This window comes from Dendropsophus ebraccatus, chromosome 6 (assembly GCF_027789765.1).
Source record: "Dendropsophus ebraccatus isolate aDenEbr1 chromosome 6, aDenEbr1.pat, whole genome shotgun sequence".
NCBI classification, from domain to species: domain Eukaryota; kingdom Metazoa; phylum Chordata; class Amphibia; order Anura; family Hylidae; genus Dendropsophus; species Dendropsophus ebraccatus.
The window spans coordinates 91,102,877-91,122,824 of NC_091459.1; the positions used below are offsets into that span (position 1 = coordinate 91,102,877).

At 40.9% G+C, this 19,948-nt stretch overlaps 1 protein-coding gene across 9 annotated transcripts in view; it reads right to left on the reverse strand.

Moving 5' to 3' along the window:
• Nucleotides 1-2,849: 2,849 nt before the first annotated feature.
• PXYLP1 (2-phosphoxylose phosphatase 1) overlaps nt 2,850-19,948 on the reverse strand; it is a 69,957-nt gene continuing 52,858 nt past the window's right edge. For 8 of the 9 annotated variants that reach the window (XM_069975365.1, XM_069975367.1, XM_069975372.1 and 5 more), the window contains 5 exons: nt 14,016-14,072; nt 9,423-9,593; nt 8,648-8,774; nt 8,214-8,353; nt 2,850-6,459 (listed from right to left, as the gene is read on the reverse strand). In XM_069975365.1, coding sequence (XP_069831466.1) covers nt 5,528-6,459; nt 8,214-8,353; nt 8,648-8,774; nt 9,423-9,593; nt 14,016-14,072 — 1,427 coding nt within the window. In that variant the 3' untranslated portion in view covers nt 2,850-5,527. Of the gene's footprint in view, nt 6,460-8,213; nt 8,354-8,647; nt 8,775-9,422; nt 9,594-14,015; nt 14,073-14,963; nt 15,014-19,948 lie in introns of those variants that run through there. The other variant, XM_069975373.1, reaches the window with a different exon arrangement.

The window sequence follows — 19,948 nt, forward strand, 5'->3', positions numbered from 1 at the left end:
TACATCAATGAATCTTTATTTAAAAAAAAAAAAAAGTATTCTAATGCATGTCTGAACATATGCCAAAATTGAATTACACACTATGGATGTATTCAGTGTAAATATGATGGCTGTACATCAAAGCTTTCCATTTACAAAAGTAATGTAAACTTTTTTCAAGCAATGCCCAGACTACAGTAGGTGAACATGAGCTGTTCGGTATAGGCGTAAAACTAAAACATATAGGACCATATACAGATACTACAGCATGGGCGGTTCTATGAAACAAGTAATACAATATGGCTAACAAGAGCACAAAAAAAAAAAAAAGCCTCACACTAGTAAAACAAACACAAGTCACTGCCAACTACAACACTTAGGAATGAGCTAAAGGGGTACAGTGGAAATCATGGCTACTTTCTTTTAAAAACAGAGACGCACCTTTCTATAGGTTGAGCCTGGCATTGCTGCTCAGCTCCACTGGATTGAATAAGGCCTTATTCCCACATTCTGTGTTTTATGGACTACACAGGCCTGTAGTGGAACCCCCATCCCCCACCGCACGGCTGCGAGCGGAGAAATTGTATGAATATGCGTGGCAATGTTTATGAAGTGGCCGTGTCATTACGTGGACAGGTTTGGCGCTGTTTTTAAAAGAAAGCAGCTATGATTTCCTAATCCTTGAAACCCCTCTAAATGCTTTTTTCGACCTTTAATTTATTCTAACGTCTAAAGCTTGTGGCCACTAAATGAACTGCAAACTTAGGACATTTTGTTACAAACAGACCCATATGCGGTGTTAGGTCAGTGAGTGACAGCCTCCTGTATATTAAACCTCAGCCACATCTCCAACCAGAAGTCTAATTGCCAAATCATATGACCGCGTAATAAGGCAGTAATGTTTGGGGTTTCTTGGTCTTTCTGTACATATTGTGGATATGATGGTACTGAGAAGCCAATAAAGACATAACCAGACACAGTGAAATGTCCAACATTTATATATTCTAGATCACAAGTGTCAAATTTGTGACCCTCCAGCTCTTGTAAAACTACATTTCCCATGGTGTCTGCACAGCTAAAGCTTTGTCTGTCCAAGCATGGTGGGAAATGCAGTTTTCTAACAGTTAAGGCCCTATTCCACGGAACGATTATCGGCCGCTCCGGACAATAATTGTCCCGTGGAACAGAGTGCAACGATCAGCCGACGTCGTTTATGTCGGCTCATCGTTGCAGTTCCTTGTTTTTCAACATGTTGAAAAACAAGCGACTGATATAGCAGCGATCTGCTGCCATCGCTCCGTTGAATATGAGCGTCGGCAGCAGGCGCTGCTATATCCTATGGGCTGCCCGGACGATCAGCCATCACCCGGGTAGCCCCCCCGCAGCCCCTCCCGCACTCACCCACTCGCTGCTGCTGCGTTGAACGAACCGTGGAATAGGGCCATTAGGGGGTACAAGTCTGATACCCCTGGGAGGTTTATAGATCAGCATTTTGCAGTAGTGTACTATAGTGAACCACAAGTATTTCCTAGCTACAGTTATTTCTTTCAAGTTGGCAAATGCTAAAATCGCAGTCAGTCTTTTTTTAAAAGGGTATTCTGGTTTCCACACATAGAAGTTATTTTGTAACATTATAAGGATCCCCAGCAGGCATCAGGGATTCTATGAGGAATTAATAATGAAATTGCAGAACTCTTCATCATACAATGATTAACCTTTATTAGCGCCAGACGGACTCTGAATAGGTCCAAAGTTCTGTGCCGATCAATTTCATAGTACATCTTCACTGGGTGGATCTCGGTTTTTCTCATATAGCGCTTCATATGCCTTACACGCCACTACATGTTCAAGGCTATGGAAACCTTGGCATTTTGTGTTATATTGTTGATTTATTAGTGGAAGGATACACCCAAATGAGACAAAACTCAACCTTGGAGCAGGCTACAAACCGCATATTGGTAGGTCCTGAAATGAATGAAAGAATAAAGACTGCCTAGCCATCAGCTACCTGGGGTGGGGAAAAGGGGCCATGTTTTTGGAGAGCTAGATAACCCCTTTAATGAGAGCATGTGTATCTATGTAAGATCTGATTTTGTCTATAAATGTACCGCCTAGAAAAGTAAAGTGCTGCGGAATATGTTGGCACTATATAAATAAAATATTATTACTGCTAGTATTATTTATAAATCCGGATGACCACTAATCTGAAATGGTTTTTAATTTTTTCATTATAATGGTGTAGCCTTTAAATGAGGAACGTGTCAGCCTGCAAACAAGACTATAGGGTGGGAAGACATTTACAGAATACACATTTAGGCTACGTTCACACTACGTATCAGACCGGCCGTTCCGTGACCCGGCTGGGTCACGGAACAGCCGGTCTGTGCCTGGATCATCGCGGCCGGTACTTAAGTACCGGTCGGATGATCCGTCCGGCTGCAGAGCTCTGATGCGGGCGCATCAGAGCGCACCCGCATCAGAGCTTCCCATAGCGCACAGGCCCCCCATTTGATTCAAGGTGGTTGTGCATTACGGTCTCATTGTTGTGTGTTGGTATCCATGGAGACCCGAATTTCCAGATAAACAGAGGAGCTTGCTGATAGTCAACGTGTATGGTGCAAAATCCACCACACAAATCTGCAACAAATACATGTGAATGGGGTTTTTGCTCACTCTTATGTTCGCTCTAGGGCATCTGTAGGTATACACAAGTTCATCAATATAACACTATATACTATGTGTCTCGGTAAAGGATAGCAAGGCATTCAAAAAAAAAAAAAAAAAAAAAAAGATTCTGACCCCTATGATGCTATATTATAAACTGAACCTGAATTTGTACAAAATGTTTGAGCCAAAAAAGTGACAAGGTGTTTAAAGACAGCACTCACTTTATACTAATACAAGTTATTCCACACTAGGAGTCCTCAAACTACACAGATATGTCTTCATTGTGCAATCTAACGCATCACAATACACACAGCACATATGTACAATTAAGCAATGTCCCTAGGTTAAAAAAACAAAACTAAAAAAAAAAAAAAAAAAAGAATGTCATGTTTGATGTAATAGTTGTACACTGTTTTAAACAATTAAAAAAAACAAAAACTAAATCTGTAAATAGCGGTTTCTACTGAAACGGCAAAGTACCATGTAAAAAAGATGCAACTGCAATTGCACTAAAACACATGACACATATGGTCAGAAAGACACTCTTAGTACAGCTAATAAATGGCTGGTATAGCGCTGCTCAGCTGCCCTTATTTGAAGGGGTTGTTCAGGGTCTTTTTTTTTTTAAATGGCTGGGAACCCTGGAAAATGAAACTAAAAAAAAAAAAAAAAAAAAAGATACATTCGTTATCTCCCCATTTTAGAGACATGTGCAGTTCCCTGAGGTGGGATCTAACCAGTGGATATGCCATATATGATTGAAATGGAGGTACCCCTTTAGTCTATAGGTAAATACTGAAAAGCTTACATACAAACAGTTTTGGTATTTGACATTTTATAGCATTTTTTTAATGCTTACACTTGTATGTATTAAGCTCTGTTCAGAGAGATTCAGTTTGACTATTTTTGTAAACAGAAGCCACAACACAGATGTGAACGCCGCCTTATAGAATATACAGTACATCTGTATATTAGGCCTTGCAGATTCATAACAGCCATTTAGGTCACATTCTTAATGTAAAGGCCCAGATAATGTTTTTGGGGCTTTGTTCAATCTGAGCTTCTGTCACAGATTACATTATATTTAGCGTAGCTTCACACACACACTGTATCGCAGCTGATTTTATGCTGCGGATCCGCAGCAGATTTGATCTAAAAAACTGAACACAACATCAAATCTGCACCATCAAATCTGCTGCGGATCCTGCACGTGTGAATGCACCCTTAAAACGGACAAATATCAGCATGTAGCAATATTTTTACTGTTAAAATGATGCACATTGCACTGGAACTGACTGCCCCCCATTCAAAGTCAATGGGGTCCTATTGGCATTGGTGGAATCCATTAAAAAAATCTTAACTTTAGGATTTAACACTTTAGTAAGTGGCATGGCTGCAAAATTCTGGAGCATACTGTATCTGTCAGACATTGTTTTAACAAAGAACATAAAAGAGGCAAACGGGTGCAAATACATTCTTTGTCTAAGGTCACTGACGCATAGCGATAATTTAGTCATTACTTCACCTTAGTATTTCTAAACCAAAACTAGAGGTCGAACCTAGAACGTTCTGCACTTCATCTGTATTTTGGAACCACTCCTAGTTTTGGCTTATAAATAATGACCAAAATACAGTCATGTAAAGTGGCAGAAATCTGCTCAACACCTAAAGGTGGGATGTAACTGCAGTAAGAGGCCCAATATTCCTTCCCTCTATTTTTACACTCACATGGATCTAGGAAGCGAAGATATCAACAGATGGGCTAGGTGGTCTTTTTCTGCCAAAAACCATCTAAATGTTTTTGAATGGCCTATATAAATAGGCCAGTGATCGGACAATAAATGCCTGTTTGTTGGCTGATTGGATAATTTATGCAGGAATTATAATAATCTTTATCAGCCTCACATTTCTCGGTGTGACTGACAATAATGAAATTGAAGGGGCACATGAACAACCCACTGATTGCTTGTGTGGCCTTACTTGTGCAACAATGGAACCAGGTAAAGGCTTATTTAAACATAGCCAATTTCACCCACAAGCCTGCCTCCAATCGATGAATCCTATCAACTCCATTCTCCACTGCTAAAGCAAGCAGTATATGGAATTGCCAAACGTCCCATAGACTTAAATTGCAAGTGTACTGCAATGCAAATCTGTAGGACTTCTGGCAACTCTACTTCTCACTTTAGAAACAGAGCATGGCGACGACAAGATTTAGCACTTGGTGCCAGGAACCTGAGTGGAATCCTTTAAATAAATTCTATTCAATAAGATCAGCACTGGTTATCCAGACCTGCTCAGCTGGTGTAAAAGGCCTCTTAGTGTTATATGTGTATTATTTACACTGGGTATTCACATTATCTGCCTCTGCCCTAACTTATGAAATTGCAGGTGAGAATACAACCATAAAAACTCACCATAAAGAAATTCACTACTGATAGCATTTTCCTTCAGTGTTATAGGCAAATGCAGCTAAGGGAGCAGACCCTGTAAACAACTGCCCATACCCCACCTTCAAGAATCCCTGAGAGTGATATGGCCAAGTACAGGGAAGGGATTTGGGACAAACTGCGGTCACACCTGGAATTTCAGGTCTTGGACGGAGTCAGGCTTTTCATAAAACGAGAAACTGCGGTTAACGTAACGCAATACAATCTCTGCCTTATGCCTTACATAGAAGGCTGGCGCCTTTTCATCAATCACTGGAGTTAGCTGGACTGTGGAACAAATCTGCATGGCAGACACGCTGCTCAGCTGGCAGCTTAGTGTGGTCTGTGCTGTCAACATAAGCTGCAAAGGGCCTTAGTGTTGACTTTTATTTGCACAGTTACTGAACCAAGATGAACGCCTCTTGTCGATGTTACAATGAAATAATAGGCTTCTAAAACAACCTTTGATGACATGCATCATAGTAACTGGTACTGTTCAGGGCCGAAAACATTTCTTTCTTCACAAAGTTGACAAATTTTGATAGTGGACAGAGAGGTCGGTTTGAGTGCCTCTGGTGTTCTCTACAAAAAGAGGTCTGAAAGGTGACATCCTCCCCATTGTATAGAATGCGGATGTAGTGTTCCTTCTGTCTGTCAGTGTTCTGATATAGTTCAAATACTAAGCGGGCAGCAAATCGAGGAAACCTTGCCTCGGTGAGACCAATGGCACTGAGGATGGGGGAGAGAGTCACATCATGGGCGGAGTACAAGGCAAACACTTCGTTTTTTTTGCCTTCTGATATCCGTTGCATTCGGCTGACAGTCTGGTTTAACAAGGGGTAAGTTGCCAATAGTGCATACTTATAATAGAGCTGCTTCTCATGCCTCTCCCGCTCATCCTCAATCTGATGTGCCTTTATCACCTTAAAGTGCTCAATGTCTATACAGCCATTCTTGGTGCACGGGAACGTGACATTGTGACAAAAATGACACAGCAATGAGTCAATGGGATTGGACGCTCTTAATAGTCGAGTGGGGACCCCAACCACTTTGGCCATATTAATATATGTTTTTTCTAGCAGGGTGTTTTTAATCCTATAGCCATACTGGCGGCGCTGCTCTTCTTCAAGGTAGTGGTTCCTCATAGGACAGTCACAGTGGCTGGAGCAGAATATGCTGCTCCATTGGTGTTTAATGTTTATCTTCTTCCAGTCAAAGCGCGGCAGGAAGCTGTAGAGTAAGGCCAGCCCACTTTGCAGCGTCCTGCTTTTTCCAGTGGATTCAATGTAAAGCTGCTTTGCTGTCCAGTCATTTGATAGAAGTTTATGTTTCTTCAAGTAAGTCTCCCTTAGGATTTGTCCATTATGCAAATGCTGTACAACACCTGCATTACAGAGGTAAAAGATAAGGGATTAATAAAACAGTGAAGTTATTATGGATTTGCAGAACATGGTAAGTGCAATCATGTGACTCCCCCTAATCTACCGCTAGTCAGGCAATAGCATTTTACCATTGGTAGAAGGGACAGGTGTGTGGTCCAATAAATTCCTTCTAAAACGCCAGATTGTAGGATAACTATCAAAATAAGTAAATCTCTTCTTCATACAAGCCAAGTGGTTGGTGTTGTTTTACAACAGAGTTATCACCCCCATACCACACAGTCTTGAAAATTTTTTATTGAAGTGTTGTATTGCACCCCGAAAGCTATAAAAATTACCAATAGACACTTACTATGGGAAAGGCACATAAAGTGCTTTTTTCCCTGCACTTACTACTGCATCAAGGCGTCACTTCCTGGATAAAATGGTGATGTCACGACCTGACTCCCAGAGCTGTGCGGGCTGTGGCTGCTGGAGAGGATGATGGCAGAGGGATGCTCAGTGTCCCTCAGTGTCTCCTGCCATCATCCTCTTCAGCAGCCACAGCCCGCACAGCTCTGGGAGTCGGGTCGTGACATCACCATGTTTTCGAGGAAGTAAGGCCTTGATGCAGTAGTAAGTCCAGGGAAATAAGCACTTAATGTGCATTTCCCATATTCAGTGTCTATTGGTAATTTTTATAGCTTTTGGGGGGGCAATATAATATGTTCTCCTTTAAAGATCAGTCTATTTTGGGCTCAAAGCAGTTATCCAGCTTTTCAAAACCAATGACCTATCCTCAAAAAAGGCCGTCAATATGAGATCACTAAAGCTCCAACCCCACCAATCAGCTGACTGAAGGGACCACAACGTTTGGGCAAGCACCACAGCCTCTTCAATGTTTATACTTTCTTTGTTCCAGCACACAATGCAGGAAAATGCTGTGTTACTCTGCTCACTTGAATGCGATGACACTGCATTTCTTTACGTTGCAACTGCTAAGAGTACAGTGTATGCAGGAGTAAAGTACACAAAACAGCAAAGAGACTGCAGGGCTTAGCCATCATTATGACTCCTTTAATCATAATCATTTATTTTGAAAATCTGGATAACCACTTTTATTAAAAGCCAAATAGGAGGGTCCTCCATGCTAAACTGGTAGTATTAGGTAATCAGAAATTTTTTTACAGATCACAATGGTATCTTTCTTTTACATTTATTTTTCTTTGCAAAACTGCGACAATAGTATTATGCAAATGAGCTTCTTCAATATATTGGGGGAGTAAGTCAAGTGCACTGCTACAAACATCCTCCAGTTCCAGTTAGAAAACCTCTGCACAAATATCCATAGACCTCCCCTGCAGTGATGTAGCCCCATGAAATGTTACTGCACAGGTACATAAAGCTGGTCTTCTGGTTTTATTGGCACTATTTTGAGGTACATAAAATACATCGATCTATAATGTTCTATTATTTTTTTCTTATTTGCAGTCTACAGTGCAGTAAAAGACTAGCATATATACCATAGTTGCTGTTGTTTTTTTTATTTTTTATTATTAGGTATTGTCATAGCTGCCAATCTCTGCTAGCTCTGGAGAGAAGCTCAGAGAAAAACTGACAATTATAGATTAGCGAAGGGGAAAACAGAAATTCTGAAAAGTCACCTGGAACAACACAGCAGAAGTGACAGAAATCCTTTATTCTTCTTTTTTCCCTATAATAAATGGGAACTTTCCAAGTATTTGTAAATCTCACAGGATAATAGAGAACAAAGTTCTACCTGTTTGGGTTAATTCTCCCATCTCACACAGTGAATGGCTAGGAAAGCGAGGCAGGCTGCTCAATGTGCCATCCATCTGGGCTTCTGATCCTTTTGTCATGTGACTAATAAAATCTGCCAAGTTTGGATGGGAGGGAATCCTATAGAATGTAAAGAGAACAATAAGCAACTGGTTGTCATTAAATAATAAGGTTTGAGAACATATTAAATGAAAAAAAATAGAAACCATCCATTTATACTATGGTCTATCGCTGCTCAGAAATATATATATATATATATATATATATATATATATATATATATATATATATATATATATATATATATATATATATATTTTTTTTTTTTAAATAAACAAATAATTTTTTTTCATCACTATATATAAGCCAACATGCAGCAACAAGCAGAGGTCATTTGAAGTACATGCTATCTACCTGTCTGGCTCCAGGACACAGTCAATATCAGGTCTCTTAGTTCTAGGTATAGCGTACAGTGGATATCTATCTCCATGACGGATCATCACTTGGACGGAAACTAGTTTAAAGTTATGAGGTACGTGGCCTAGAGGCACAAAATATTTGGTTTAATAATAATCACAAATTTATACAAGAATCTAAGTTATTAAAGTTATTTCAAATATAAAAAAAAAATAAACACAAAAAAGGTAAAGCTGGAGGAACTTCTATTTCACTGGAATCTGTTACAATGGCCAGTACAGTACTGCTACATAAAAGGCTACTAGTAATGGACATTCCAATGAGCAATGAGATAAGGACTATCTTAAAGGGACATTATTGCAACTAGCAAGCACAATATTAGACCTTATCATCCCATAATGAAGGGAGGAACAATGTCCCTTTGGGATGCAAGATAACAGCTGACAGCTATGTTCCCCAGCTCTCCCATGAACATGCACTTTTGGCAGATTTTTACATGCATTTGGGATAGTAAGTGTCCGACAGATAATTCTGACTTATAAACAACCTGACAATTGATCCTTTTTCTCACTATAGAGGGGATATAAAGGATCTGTCTCTACTCACATGAGATCCTCAGATCTTGTAGTTATTGGTAGGGTTTGCCAACAATATCTCCGTAGGCACAAAAAGTGTGTAAAACTTTGTATCTTGTATATCTCCCCAAATATTCTCTGGCATTTCCAATGATTTTATATTGGTTTTATTGTGGCTTGTTCACACAGTATATTACCTTCCATACTGCGCTCAGTTACTCCAGGAGTATTGCAGTACAGGTTGGCCTCATACAGTGGATCAGGTACAGAAGGCTCAGTCAGCAGGTCAGGCATGATTCTTTTACGATTTTTGACAGTCAGTGTTTCTTCCTTCTCTCGAAGAGCGGGAATAAGTCGTACTGGTAAACCTGTAAGAAGTAATAATTAATGTACATATGAAGCCAATATCCCCAACAACATACAAATGGTTCTGGTAAACTAGCACACAAGGGGTTACAGAAGAAATTCTAATTTCTTCCAAATAATCTGCCTCTTGCCTTAAATTATAAGTCGATCTGCTAGATTAGTGCCTTCTTACAGAGAATATGAGACCACTTAATGATTGTGCTGCAAGGGCTGCACAGACATCATTAGCGATGTCCACGCAGCCCGTACTTATAAAAGTGTTAATGGGTGTCGCTATAAAGAAAATAATAAACATGTTATGTTAAACATGTTCCGCTGATTTCCTCATGCCTGGTCCCTCACTGACTGCAGCCGCCACCCCCGCAACACTCCTAAATCAGTTTCTCCACTGACAGCTTAGCCTATCACTGGCTGTGGTGCTGTCCTGTCTCAGTCAGTGATTGGTTGAGCGAGCTGTCACTGCAGAGATGGGTTCAGAAGCGTTGGTGGCAGCTGTGATCAGTGGAGGATCCCACAGACCAGGTAGCACGACACCTGGGGAGCATGGAGAGACAAGTATAATGTTTATTATTTTCTAAATGCCAGTCTTTACTCTGTTCGCAGCGTGGTAAAACGGACATGTTATCTAAGTTCCGTGATTACAACAGGAGCCAGTTTATATAAAACTTTTATTTTACCACTTAAAATAATTACTTTTTAAAAGTTAATAAATGTGCTTAAAATTTCTCTGTTCTGATCCTCTAAAATTCTTAATTTTTTGGTCTATGGCGCTATTTGGTGCGTAATTTTTTTGAGCCATAACCTGTAATTCTTAGAAGTACCTCTGTTACATAAATGTTACTTTTTATCACAATTTTTTTCTGGATTTAATGTAACAAAAAAATCTGAAATTTAGCAATTTGGCGGATTTTTGTGTTTATGCAGTTTAGGGTAGGAGATCAGGGATATAATAATTTAATATTTCGGACAATTGCACAGATGGCGTTACCAAATATGATTATTTTTTGTTTTTATTGTTTAATCCAAGAAATAGGAAAAAGGGTGTGATTTAAACTTTTACTATGGGATGGGATTTTGTATATATTATATTTTTTTTTTCAACAGTTAATTTGGAGTTTCCCTAGGGGACTTCTATGAGCAATACACTGATTGCTCATAGGGATCAATGCAGTACATATGTACTGCATTGATCCATTATCTCGTGGCTTGATTGCTCCAGTCTGCTGCAGAGGGGCTGAAGCAATCCCAAATGTCAGATAGCGGGGAGCCGATTTTGCCACCGGTCTTTATCCCTGGGCTGACAGTGTCAAAGTGTTGTGTCTCTGACACCATCTGGGGTCGCACAGCCCCTGCTATATCTTCAGGCCGCTGTCAATCATTCTAGAGGAGGCGGGAAAGCAGCATGAAGATACAGCATTGGACGAACAGCAGGGCGGGCATAGACAATGTCACAGACACACCCCTGTGACATTGTCAGCCCAGGGATGAAGATAGTTTTCTAGGAACAGGCCAGATCACAGAGCACCACGGAAGGTAAGCATGCTCTGCTTGTGTGATTGGCAACGGAAAACCTGCAGCACGGATATATGCGTATCTCGATGTTAGTTTCCCTTTAAATGGCTAAATAGCCGGAATGGACAATCAGCCTAAGCTGGCAATAAGCTGCAGCCTCTGGCTGCTGATAGCCGCCTTCTGTCTTTGAGAGGTTAGGTGTACCGACTGCACTTTCTGACAGTAGCCAATCGTTCCCTGGCCCTAGCACTACCATGCCTCACTGTGCAGTATGCCCACCCCTTTGCATAATCAGCAATGTATACTGTGCATAAAGCATAGTGAAGCTAGTAAATCAATAGGCTTCTGATAAATAGTTGTGCGGCCAGTCTAGTGGGCAGTCAAGGCATAAAAGATTTGCTTTAAAAGTAGCCTTTTTCCCCCCTACATTTTTTTCGTCCTTTAAGACAAGACTGGGCAGCAGATCACAGAGCAGTCTACTGATCAACAATGATAAAGTGATATAATCCTTATAGTGAACACCATGTGTCAGGCAATTCATAAATCAAAAATACACACAAAGTCAGCTGAGCCACATGCCTCATCTACAATGCTTCACAAGTCTACGCTGTGCACACTGCGCACATAACCTATAGCATTATAGCTTTGTGATTACAAATGTCCATTTGGCTTGCAGCAGCTATTACTTTTCTTACTTCTCTATCTAACATAGTGGACCAAAGGTTGTCAGCTAAGTTCCTTCTGGGAGCCATAATAATGACTGCTTTCCATTTATGAGCCTAAATCACAGAGGCAGAGACGCATGTGGGCCAGCAACAACTTTAGAATGATGAACACATTCATGGTTAGCAAAATTTCACTTTTCCAACTCAAAGGGCTCTGAAGAGTATTCTGCTGCTCCAGCTGAGAAAAAAGTCAGACAATGGTCACTTCCGATAATCCGCTCACCATTTATTGCATTTAGAAAAAAAAGTCACTGATAGGTGACAATGCAGCTATGGAAATCATGCTCTATATGTCCCTATTGGTTCATTTGCCTTAAAAAGTCTTTTTTTTTTTTTTCCCAATAGTCTAGGCGATTTTAGGAAACTTTGCAATTAGGTTTATTGGGCAAATATGGCATTATATGCATTAAAAAAGACTTTCCCCAGGTCCCCCGGCCTCCTCCTTTCCATTCACTGCTCATTATCAGGAAATTGTGTCTTGTTGCATCAGACATGCCCCTGTCTGTTCTATGGAGAGGGGAGGGGGGAGGAGGGAGATTAGTCGGCAGCAGAGAACAAAGGATTACACAGCGGGAGCCAAGTGAAAGCCTTTATTTAGAGGTCAGAGAGGTCAGTGCTGATTTAAGGGGAGATAGCCCAGTGATGTAGCTGTAAATTAACTCTTTGTTGTCCTGTTTTTGTTCCTTATCTCCCTCCACCCAATTACAACCCAATAATTAATAATAATAAATAAAATTTAATAAAAAATGTAATAAACCCCAATTACAATGTTTCTTAAAATCGCCTGTACTATTAATTTCTGCAAAAAAAAAAAATAAAATTAAGCGACAGGTTCACTTTAATCCCTACAACATCCGATAATGCACAGACCTCTGAGTTTGGTGGCCGGTTAAAGTGACTGTACCACCAGGCCCAGGCTGAAGCACTGGAGACAGGCCGACCCACCCTTAGTGGAAGGAAACTCTAGCCCCTCTATGATAGGGTTCCATTGATTCTAATGGAGTCACGTCATGGAGGGGCTGGAGTTTCTTCGTACTAAGGGTAGGTCGGCCCGCCTCCAGTGCTTCAGCCTGGGCCCTGTGGTACAGTCACTTTTATTTCACTAAGGCTATGTTCACACTACGTAAAACTACTGTCATAGTTCTCGCCAGGTGGGACATAGCTTTATTTTTAATGGGATCCTGTCCGGAGCGTACACACATCGTATGCGCTCCGGCCGGGAGCCCTTGCAGCACCAGAAAAAACGACATGTCAGTTTTCTGCGGCCGAAATTCAGTGAATTTCGGCTGCAGAAAGCCCTGTTAGTTCACACAGTGAAGCGAGCGGCTCCGGCTCACTGTGGGCTATGGGAAGCTCTGATGCAGGCGCGCTGATGCGCCCGCATCAGAGCTCCGTGGCCGGAAACATCATCCGTCCGGGATGATCCAGGCTAAGACCGGCCGTTCAGTGACCCGGCCGGATGTTCACGTAATGTGATCATAGCCTAACCCTGTATGTTAAAATGTGGAGAGGTGAGAAACCACAAATCATTAAAAAACATTTCAATGTAACATTTGGCATTAGTACTAAACCATTCAATTGTGTTCTGCTATTGTTATATGTGAGCATATGGTTATAACTCAGGACTGCTATAATGAACCACACAGCAGGAGGTTACTTGCCACTAATAGGGGACCACTGGCATAGCTAATATCAGGACCCAAAGCCAAACATAAATGGACATATTATTTCCCTCTGTTTATAAGTCTATAAGAACAGGGTATCTTGGAAACTATAAATAGCCTGTATACACATAATTATACATATTTTTCTATAGGCCATCCTTATAAAATACATTGCAAACACAGCTCCCAGCTGCTCTGTGCATTAGTACTGTAATTTCTAGGGTGTGGAAAGCACAGAATTACAAGTCTGCTTTATCCTGCGGTACACTCTCCAATTTCTCTGATCTCAAAGAGCAGGTCTCCTATTGCACCCTGGTGTATACAGAGTTCACCGCAATGTATTGAGGTAGCTTGGAAACAAAATGTGTTTACTTTAATTACTATCATTAAATCATAGAGAATGGTACCGGAGAAGCACGGCTACTGCAAACAAGCCGCTCCTTTACAGAAAACTAAATTAACTCTGTGGTTCTTCCACACCGGATTCCGCAACTGTAATATTGTGCCCCTCATTGTACATTACCTGGGAGAACATGGACTTGTGTATTAAGCTGCATACTGACAGGTAGCCATCTGGAGACTGGAGACAAAAATGATATAGAAAACAATTGTCACACCACAAAACAATAAAAAAAGTTATATTAAAATCATGCTTAGGATGAATGTCTGAGTTTCAGACGCTAGACCCCTGGTGACCAGCTAATGGCGCACGAGTGAATACAATGTTGCAAATATAGATACGCACCATGGTATTTCTGTATAACCCAGTAAAGTCTAGCCAAGCACAATATACAGTAATCTGTAGCAGAGATATGGTGCTGAATACAAAGAGCTGCAATAAGTCTGCCACATCTAAACGTGGCCTTTCATGTCCTTTGCCTTTTATGTAAGAACTAGCTTATTAAATCTTATTATTTTACGTATACGTTTATAATAAATATATATGTATATATATATATATATATATATATATATATATATATATATATATATAAAAAAAAAAAAAAAAAAAAAAAAAAAAAAAAAATCGCCATTTTTGGCCATTATTGAAGAGCAAAAAAAAAAAAAAAACAGAAGAAAGGGCAAGCCAACTGTGTTAAAAAATCATTCCGATTACAGACCTTTACGCAAATACTCCACTAACATTTTACTACACGGGAGAGACGGGTGCAGAGTTAGAAGAAGAATGAAGAGGTTTATTAGAGTGTGGAGAATATTCCGCTTCAATCATTCAGGGGCGCTTCTGATTATATTCATGCTAGTAAAATCCCATCAATGGCTTGGAGAGTTATACCAGTGCTTTCTTTATCCATATACCATCAAGTAGAGACTTTTTTTTGAAAGGAAAATGACACCTTAAATATACTTAAATAGCAGTATTAGTATAAGAGTAACTGCATATCAGCCAGTAAATTCAGCACATATAGCACAAAGTCAAGAAGATACCAACAATATACAAGTGGGCACGCACCTATAAGGAACAGAGATAGAAGCCAGCTGCTGCTCATGTTGTAGCCTTCCAGTAGTCCACTATGGAAATGGCAGGGATATACTCATAAACACTGTATATCTTAATGTTAGGTGGGGCACCTCCTAAAGAGGACAGGGCGGCCTTTCAGAGTTCTGCATACCTAACAGTTTATTCAGTTTCTTGCTTGGGAAAAAGGCAGACTTTAGACCACAGAAAGAAAGGATGTCTTGTTCTCTGAGGAACGAACATTAACTTAAACATCTGCAAGTGAGGTTTTGTGGTCTTTGCTCTGCTAACATGTTCAGTCCTGGCACAGTGCTCTCCAGGCCTGCCAGAACATTTAGTCTTGTGTCCTGAAAGGGAACTCTGCTCATATTTATAATAAAGGGGGTTTCTCACTAAGCAAGTTTGGTAAATTATGAAATGATATGATACATATAGTGTGTGTGTAAAAATAAGTACAAATATGCTGTAAGTAAAATGACCTTTAACCCCTTAGGGACCAAGCCTATTTGGACCCTAATGACCAGGCTCATTTTTCAAAATCTGACCTGTCTTTAACATATGCTAGCAATTCTGAGATTGTTTTTTTGTAACATATGGTACTTTATATTAGTGGCAAAATTTGGTCACTATCTTTTGTGTTTTTTGTGAAAAACATAAAAATATTATGAAAAATTTGCACTTTACAAACTGTGAAATTCTCTGCTTCTAAAAAAAGAAAGTTGTATCACATAAATTAAAATTAGTTACTAGGTCACATTACCAATATGTCCTCTTTATTCTGGCATAATTTCGTAAACATATTTTACTTTTCTTGGGTGTTACGGGGCTTAGAAATGTATCAGCAAATTATCAATTTTTCATGAAATTTCCAAAACTAATTTTTTTAGGGACCAGTTCTTTTTTTAAGTGTGTTTAGGAGGCTTGTATACTGGAAACCCCCATAAGTGGCCCCATTTTGGAAACTACACACCCTAAGAAATTAATCTAGGGGTATAATGAGCATTTTAACCCTACAGGGGCTGGAGGAAAGTATTCACAATTAGGCCGTAAAAAAATGGAAAATAGAAATTTTCCAATAATATATTTGTTAAGATTAAAGTATCTCATTTTCATAATAAACCCCAAATTTTGTAACGCAGGTTCTCCTGAGTACAACGGTAATCCATATGTGGGCGTAAACCACTGTATGGGCACACATGAGGGCTCAGAAGGGAAGGAGCGCCTATTAGCATTTCCAGTTTAGATTTTGCTGAAGACGTTTCTGAGCGCCAGGTGCGTTTGCAGAGCCACTGTAACGTTTGCAGAATAGAACTCCCCAAAAGTCACCCCATTTTGAAAAGAACACCCCTCAAAGAATTCATCTTGCGGTATGGTGACCATTTTAACCCCACAGGTATTAGAGGAAAGTATTCAAAAGAAGACAGTAAAAATGAAAAATAAGAATTTTTCCAATAATATGTTTGTTAAGTTTGAAATTTCTCAATTTCCCGAGGAACAGGGGAGAAAACTCACCCCAATATATGTAACGCAGGTTCTCCTGAGTAGAACGGTTCCCCATATGTGGGCATAAACCACTGTATGGGCACACAGCAGGCCTCAGAAGAGAAGGAGTGTCATTCTAGTTACAGGCAATATGTGGGTGTTTACTGGCTATCTGGTGTGGTTATGGGCAATCTGGGGTGGTTACGAGCAGTCTGTGCCAATCTGGGGTGGATATGGGCAATCTGGGGCACTTGACTTTGGTGACAGGGGTAAAAAAGTGCCGGCACCATTTGGAACAAGCGATCAGCGGTATATAGTATATATCGCTGATCACTTGTACTGTGACCACACCGGTTGTTCCCTGATCATTGCCCCATGCTCTCAGTCACCTCCGTTGGTGGAGAGAATGGAGCATGGATCATTTTTAGGAATCCATCACTGTGAACAGAGTCTGTTCACAGTGATGGCGGTGGCCATCTTTGATCAGATGGCCGCACAGGGAGGGGAACGTCAGTGACCAGGTCACTAGGGTGAATTCTGGGGACGGGGGGACAACATTTTTTCATCTCTCACCGTGGATTCACTGTGAGAAGAGATGAAAGCGTTCAGCTGCGCTGGCAATGCCCGTTACCGGTTGCCGCCAATACACTGTTATGAACAGTAATCGCCGGTGAGGGGACTGGCCGGGACTGAGCCCACACTCTGCCCCAAACCCTCAGCGACCTCCGGTAGCTGAGAGAAGGGGGCGGCGGGCATTACCGGCACCGCTGCACTATTCTGCACCATCGCCATAAAGAGCTGATGGCAGCAGAATAGAGCCCATTAGTGATCGCCCTAAAAATCCGTATCGGCGGTCACTAATAACATAATACATGTATTCTCTGGGTCAATACGGTTACGGCGATACCACATTTGTGTTGTTTTTTTTTTAAACTATTATCACTTTGGCGCAATAGAAACTACCTTCCTAGCAAAAACCTACAAAAACTGTCGCCACATTGCAAGATCCATAGCGTTATCTTTTGCGTGACAGAGCTGATTTGGGGCTTATTTTTTGCGGGAAGATCTGTTGTTTCTATTGATACCAAGTTTTATATGTATATGACTTTTTGATCTCTTTTATGACATATTTTCTAAAGTGGATTGATAAAATACAGCTATTCTGGTTCTGTTTTTTTTAGTTATTTTTTACAGCGTGTGTCGTGCGGTATAATTATTGATATAGTTTTATAGATTGGGTCGTTACGGGCGTGGCGATACCAAATATGTATAGGACTTGTGTTTTTGATCTTTTTTGTGTAACTTTTTATTGTGTATGGGGAATGTAATGCATTTTTATTATGGGGGAGGGCTGGGGGGGGGTATTGTGTGTGTTTGGTGCACTTTTTTTCACTTTTACACTAGTGTACATTACTGTACACTAGTGTACTACTGATCAGTGATCAGTAATCATTGATCACTGATACAATACACTGCATTACCGATGTAATGCAGTGTATTGTGTACACTTTCAGACAGGCATCTGCTCGGCCATACCTCTGTATGGCCGAGCAGAGGCATATCCATGGTGAGCCCGGGGGCCTTCATTAGGACCCTGGGATCACCATGGAGACCGTCGGGTGCCGGACTTCGCCCTAGGACTTCTGATCAGGTCAGTATACCCGCGGCGCCGACCGGAACCAGTTAGTTGCCGCTGTCATGCTTTGACAGCGGCATTTAACGGGTTAAACTCTGCTCCGGACAATTACGGGGGGGGGGGGGGGGGGGGGGGGGGGATCAGCTGTCACACTGACCGCTGATCCCCCGCTCTGCAGCCGCCACCGGGCAGCAATTTATTCTGATGCGTCCACCGTTAAAAGGCGTACACATCAGAATAAAGCCCATTAGTGGCCGCCGCGAAAAGGCAGCATGGCGGTCACTAAGGGGTTAAGGGTCCATGGCTCCATAAATGTAGCAATGTAAAAAAAAAAATAAAATTATATATACAAGGTACCTTGGTTTAGGAGTAACTTGGATTAAAAGCGTTTTGCAAGAGCAGCTCACAATTTTTCAAAATTGTGACTTGGTTTAAGAGCAGTGCTTTGGTTTAAGAGCCATTCACACTGTTGCTATAATGTGCCTGCACTTACACTCAGCTATACACATTGCTGCGATAAAGTGCCTGCACTTACACTTAGCCATTCACACTGCTGTATAGAAAAGTTTCTGTCCCTGTCCTCCTGCACAGCTCTGTGATTCTCACTTCCTGATTGGTTCATGCTGAACATGCCACCCTTTCCCATTGCTGTCATGTGACCACACAGACCTCCAACAGCAGCCCTGCTTCTCTAGTCTAGCCTGTAGCAAACTATGCTACTGCATCATGGTTATCTGTAGTTCTATCCTGTATCTACAAACTGCTGCTGTTTTCTCAGTTTTATGCACTTACAGTACTATTCAGTAACTGATAATATGACATATTCAGCTGTTTGTTTCATTTGTTTTACATGTTATTCAGAATAAAAAAAACATTATTTTGGGGGTGTACAACCAATTCTCTGCACTTTAATGATTTCTTATAGGAAAATTTGCTTTGGTTTAAGAGTGGATTTGAATTACAAGCACAGTCCCGGAACGAATTACATACACACACACATACACACACACACACACACACACACACACACACAGACCAATAGACTCTTAAATGAGTACTCCATTGGATTTTTTTCACTGATCTACCCGTGTATAGTGATTGTTGCGTTTTGTTGGTCTATTTTTCATTGCCCCTGGTAGCCAGAATCCTGCTCCACACTGACGAGGGGCAAATACCCCGAAACAGCTATATTAGGTAGAATGCCTTTTGTTGTTTAGTTTTGGCCTGTAGAACAGAATATGATCACATCCTAAACCAGTTAGTTATTCTCCATCTCCCCCCCCCCAAAGAAGCCACTCAAGGAAAAGTACAATAAACAATCTTATATTCAATAAAAATGATATAAAAAGTAATGACTCATACAAAAAGCTATTTTGTCAATTATGGTTAATGGTAAAGTGTCAAAGCTGCTGAAACCCCTTCATCTATGCTTTAAACAGCTATAATAAGTGGCCCACAGAAATATACTTCTGGCAATTCTGTATACAGAAGTCCCATAGACGGCCGTGAAAAATGTCAACCATTTGCCACAGCTGTTCAGAACAGAGATGAAGGTGTGCAGCCATGCAGTTTGGCCCCTTCATTACAGCGATCAGTGTATTAACTTTTGACTTGTCAAAAATTTGTCCAAATAAAAGCTACGAATAGACGAATCTAACCTGGTGATAGCTCCCAATAGCACCCAGGACACTGAGGTACGTGTCGTCTTACCTTCCTCCTTGGCGCTGGTCCTGCGCCTTTAGTCTGTATAATATTCGTCTGGGAGCACTGTAAGGAGCAATGCCTGAGTGGGCGGGCCAGATGACACTGTAGGGACGGGAAAGCACTCCTGACAGTGCTCCCGACTGAAGATTATGCCGAC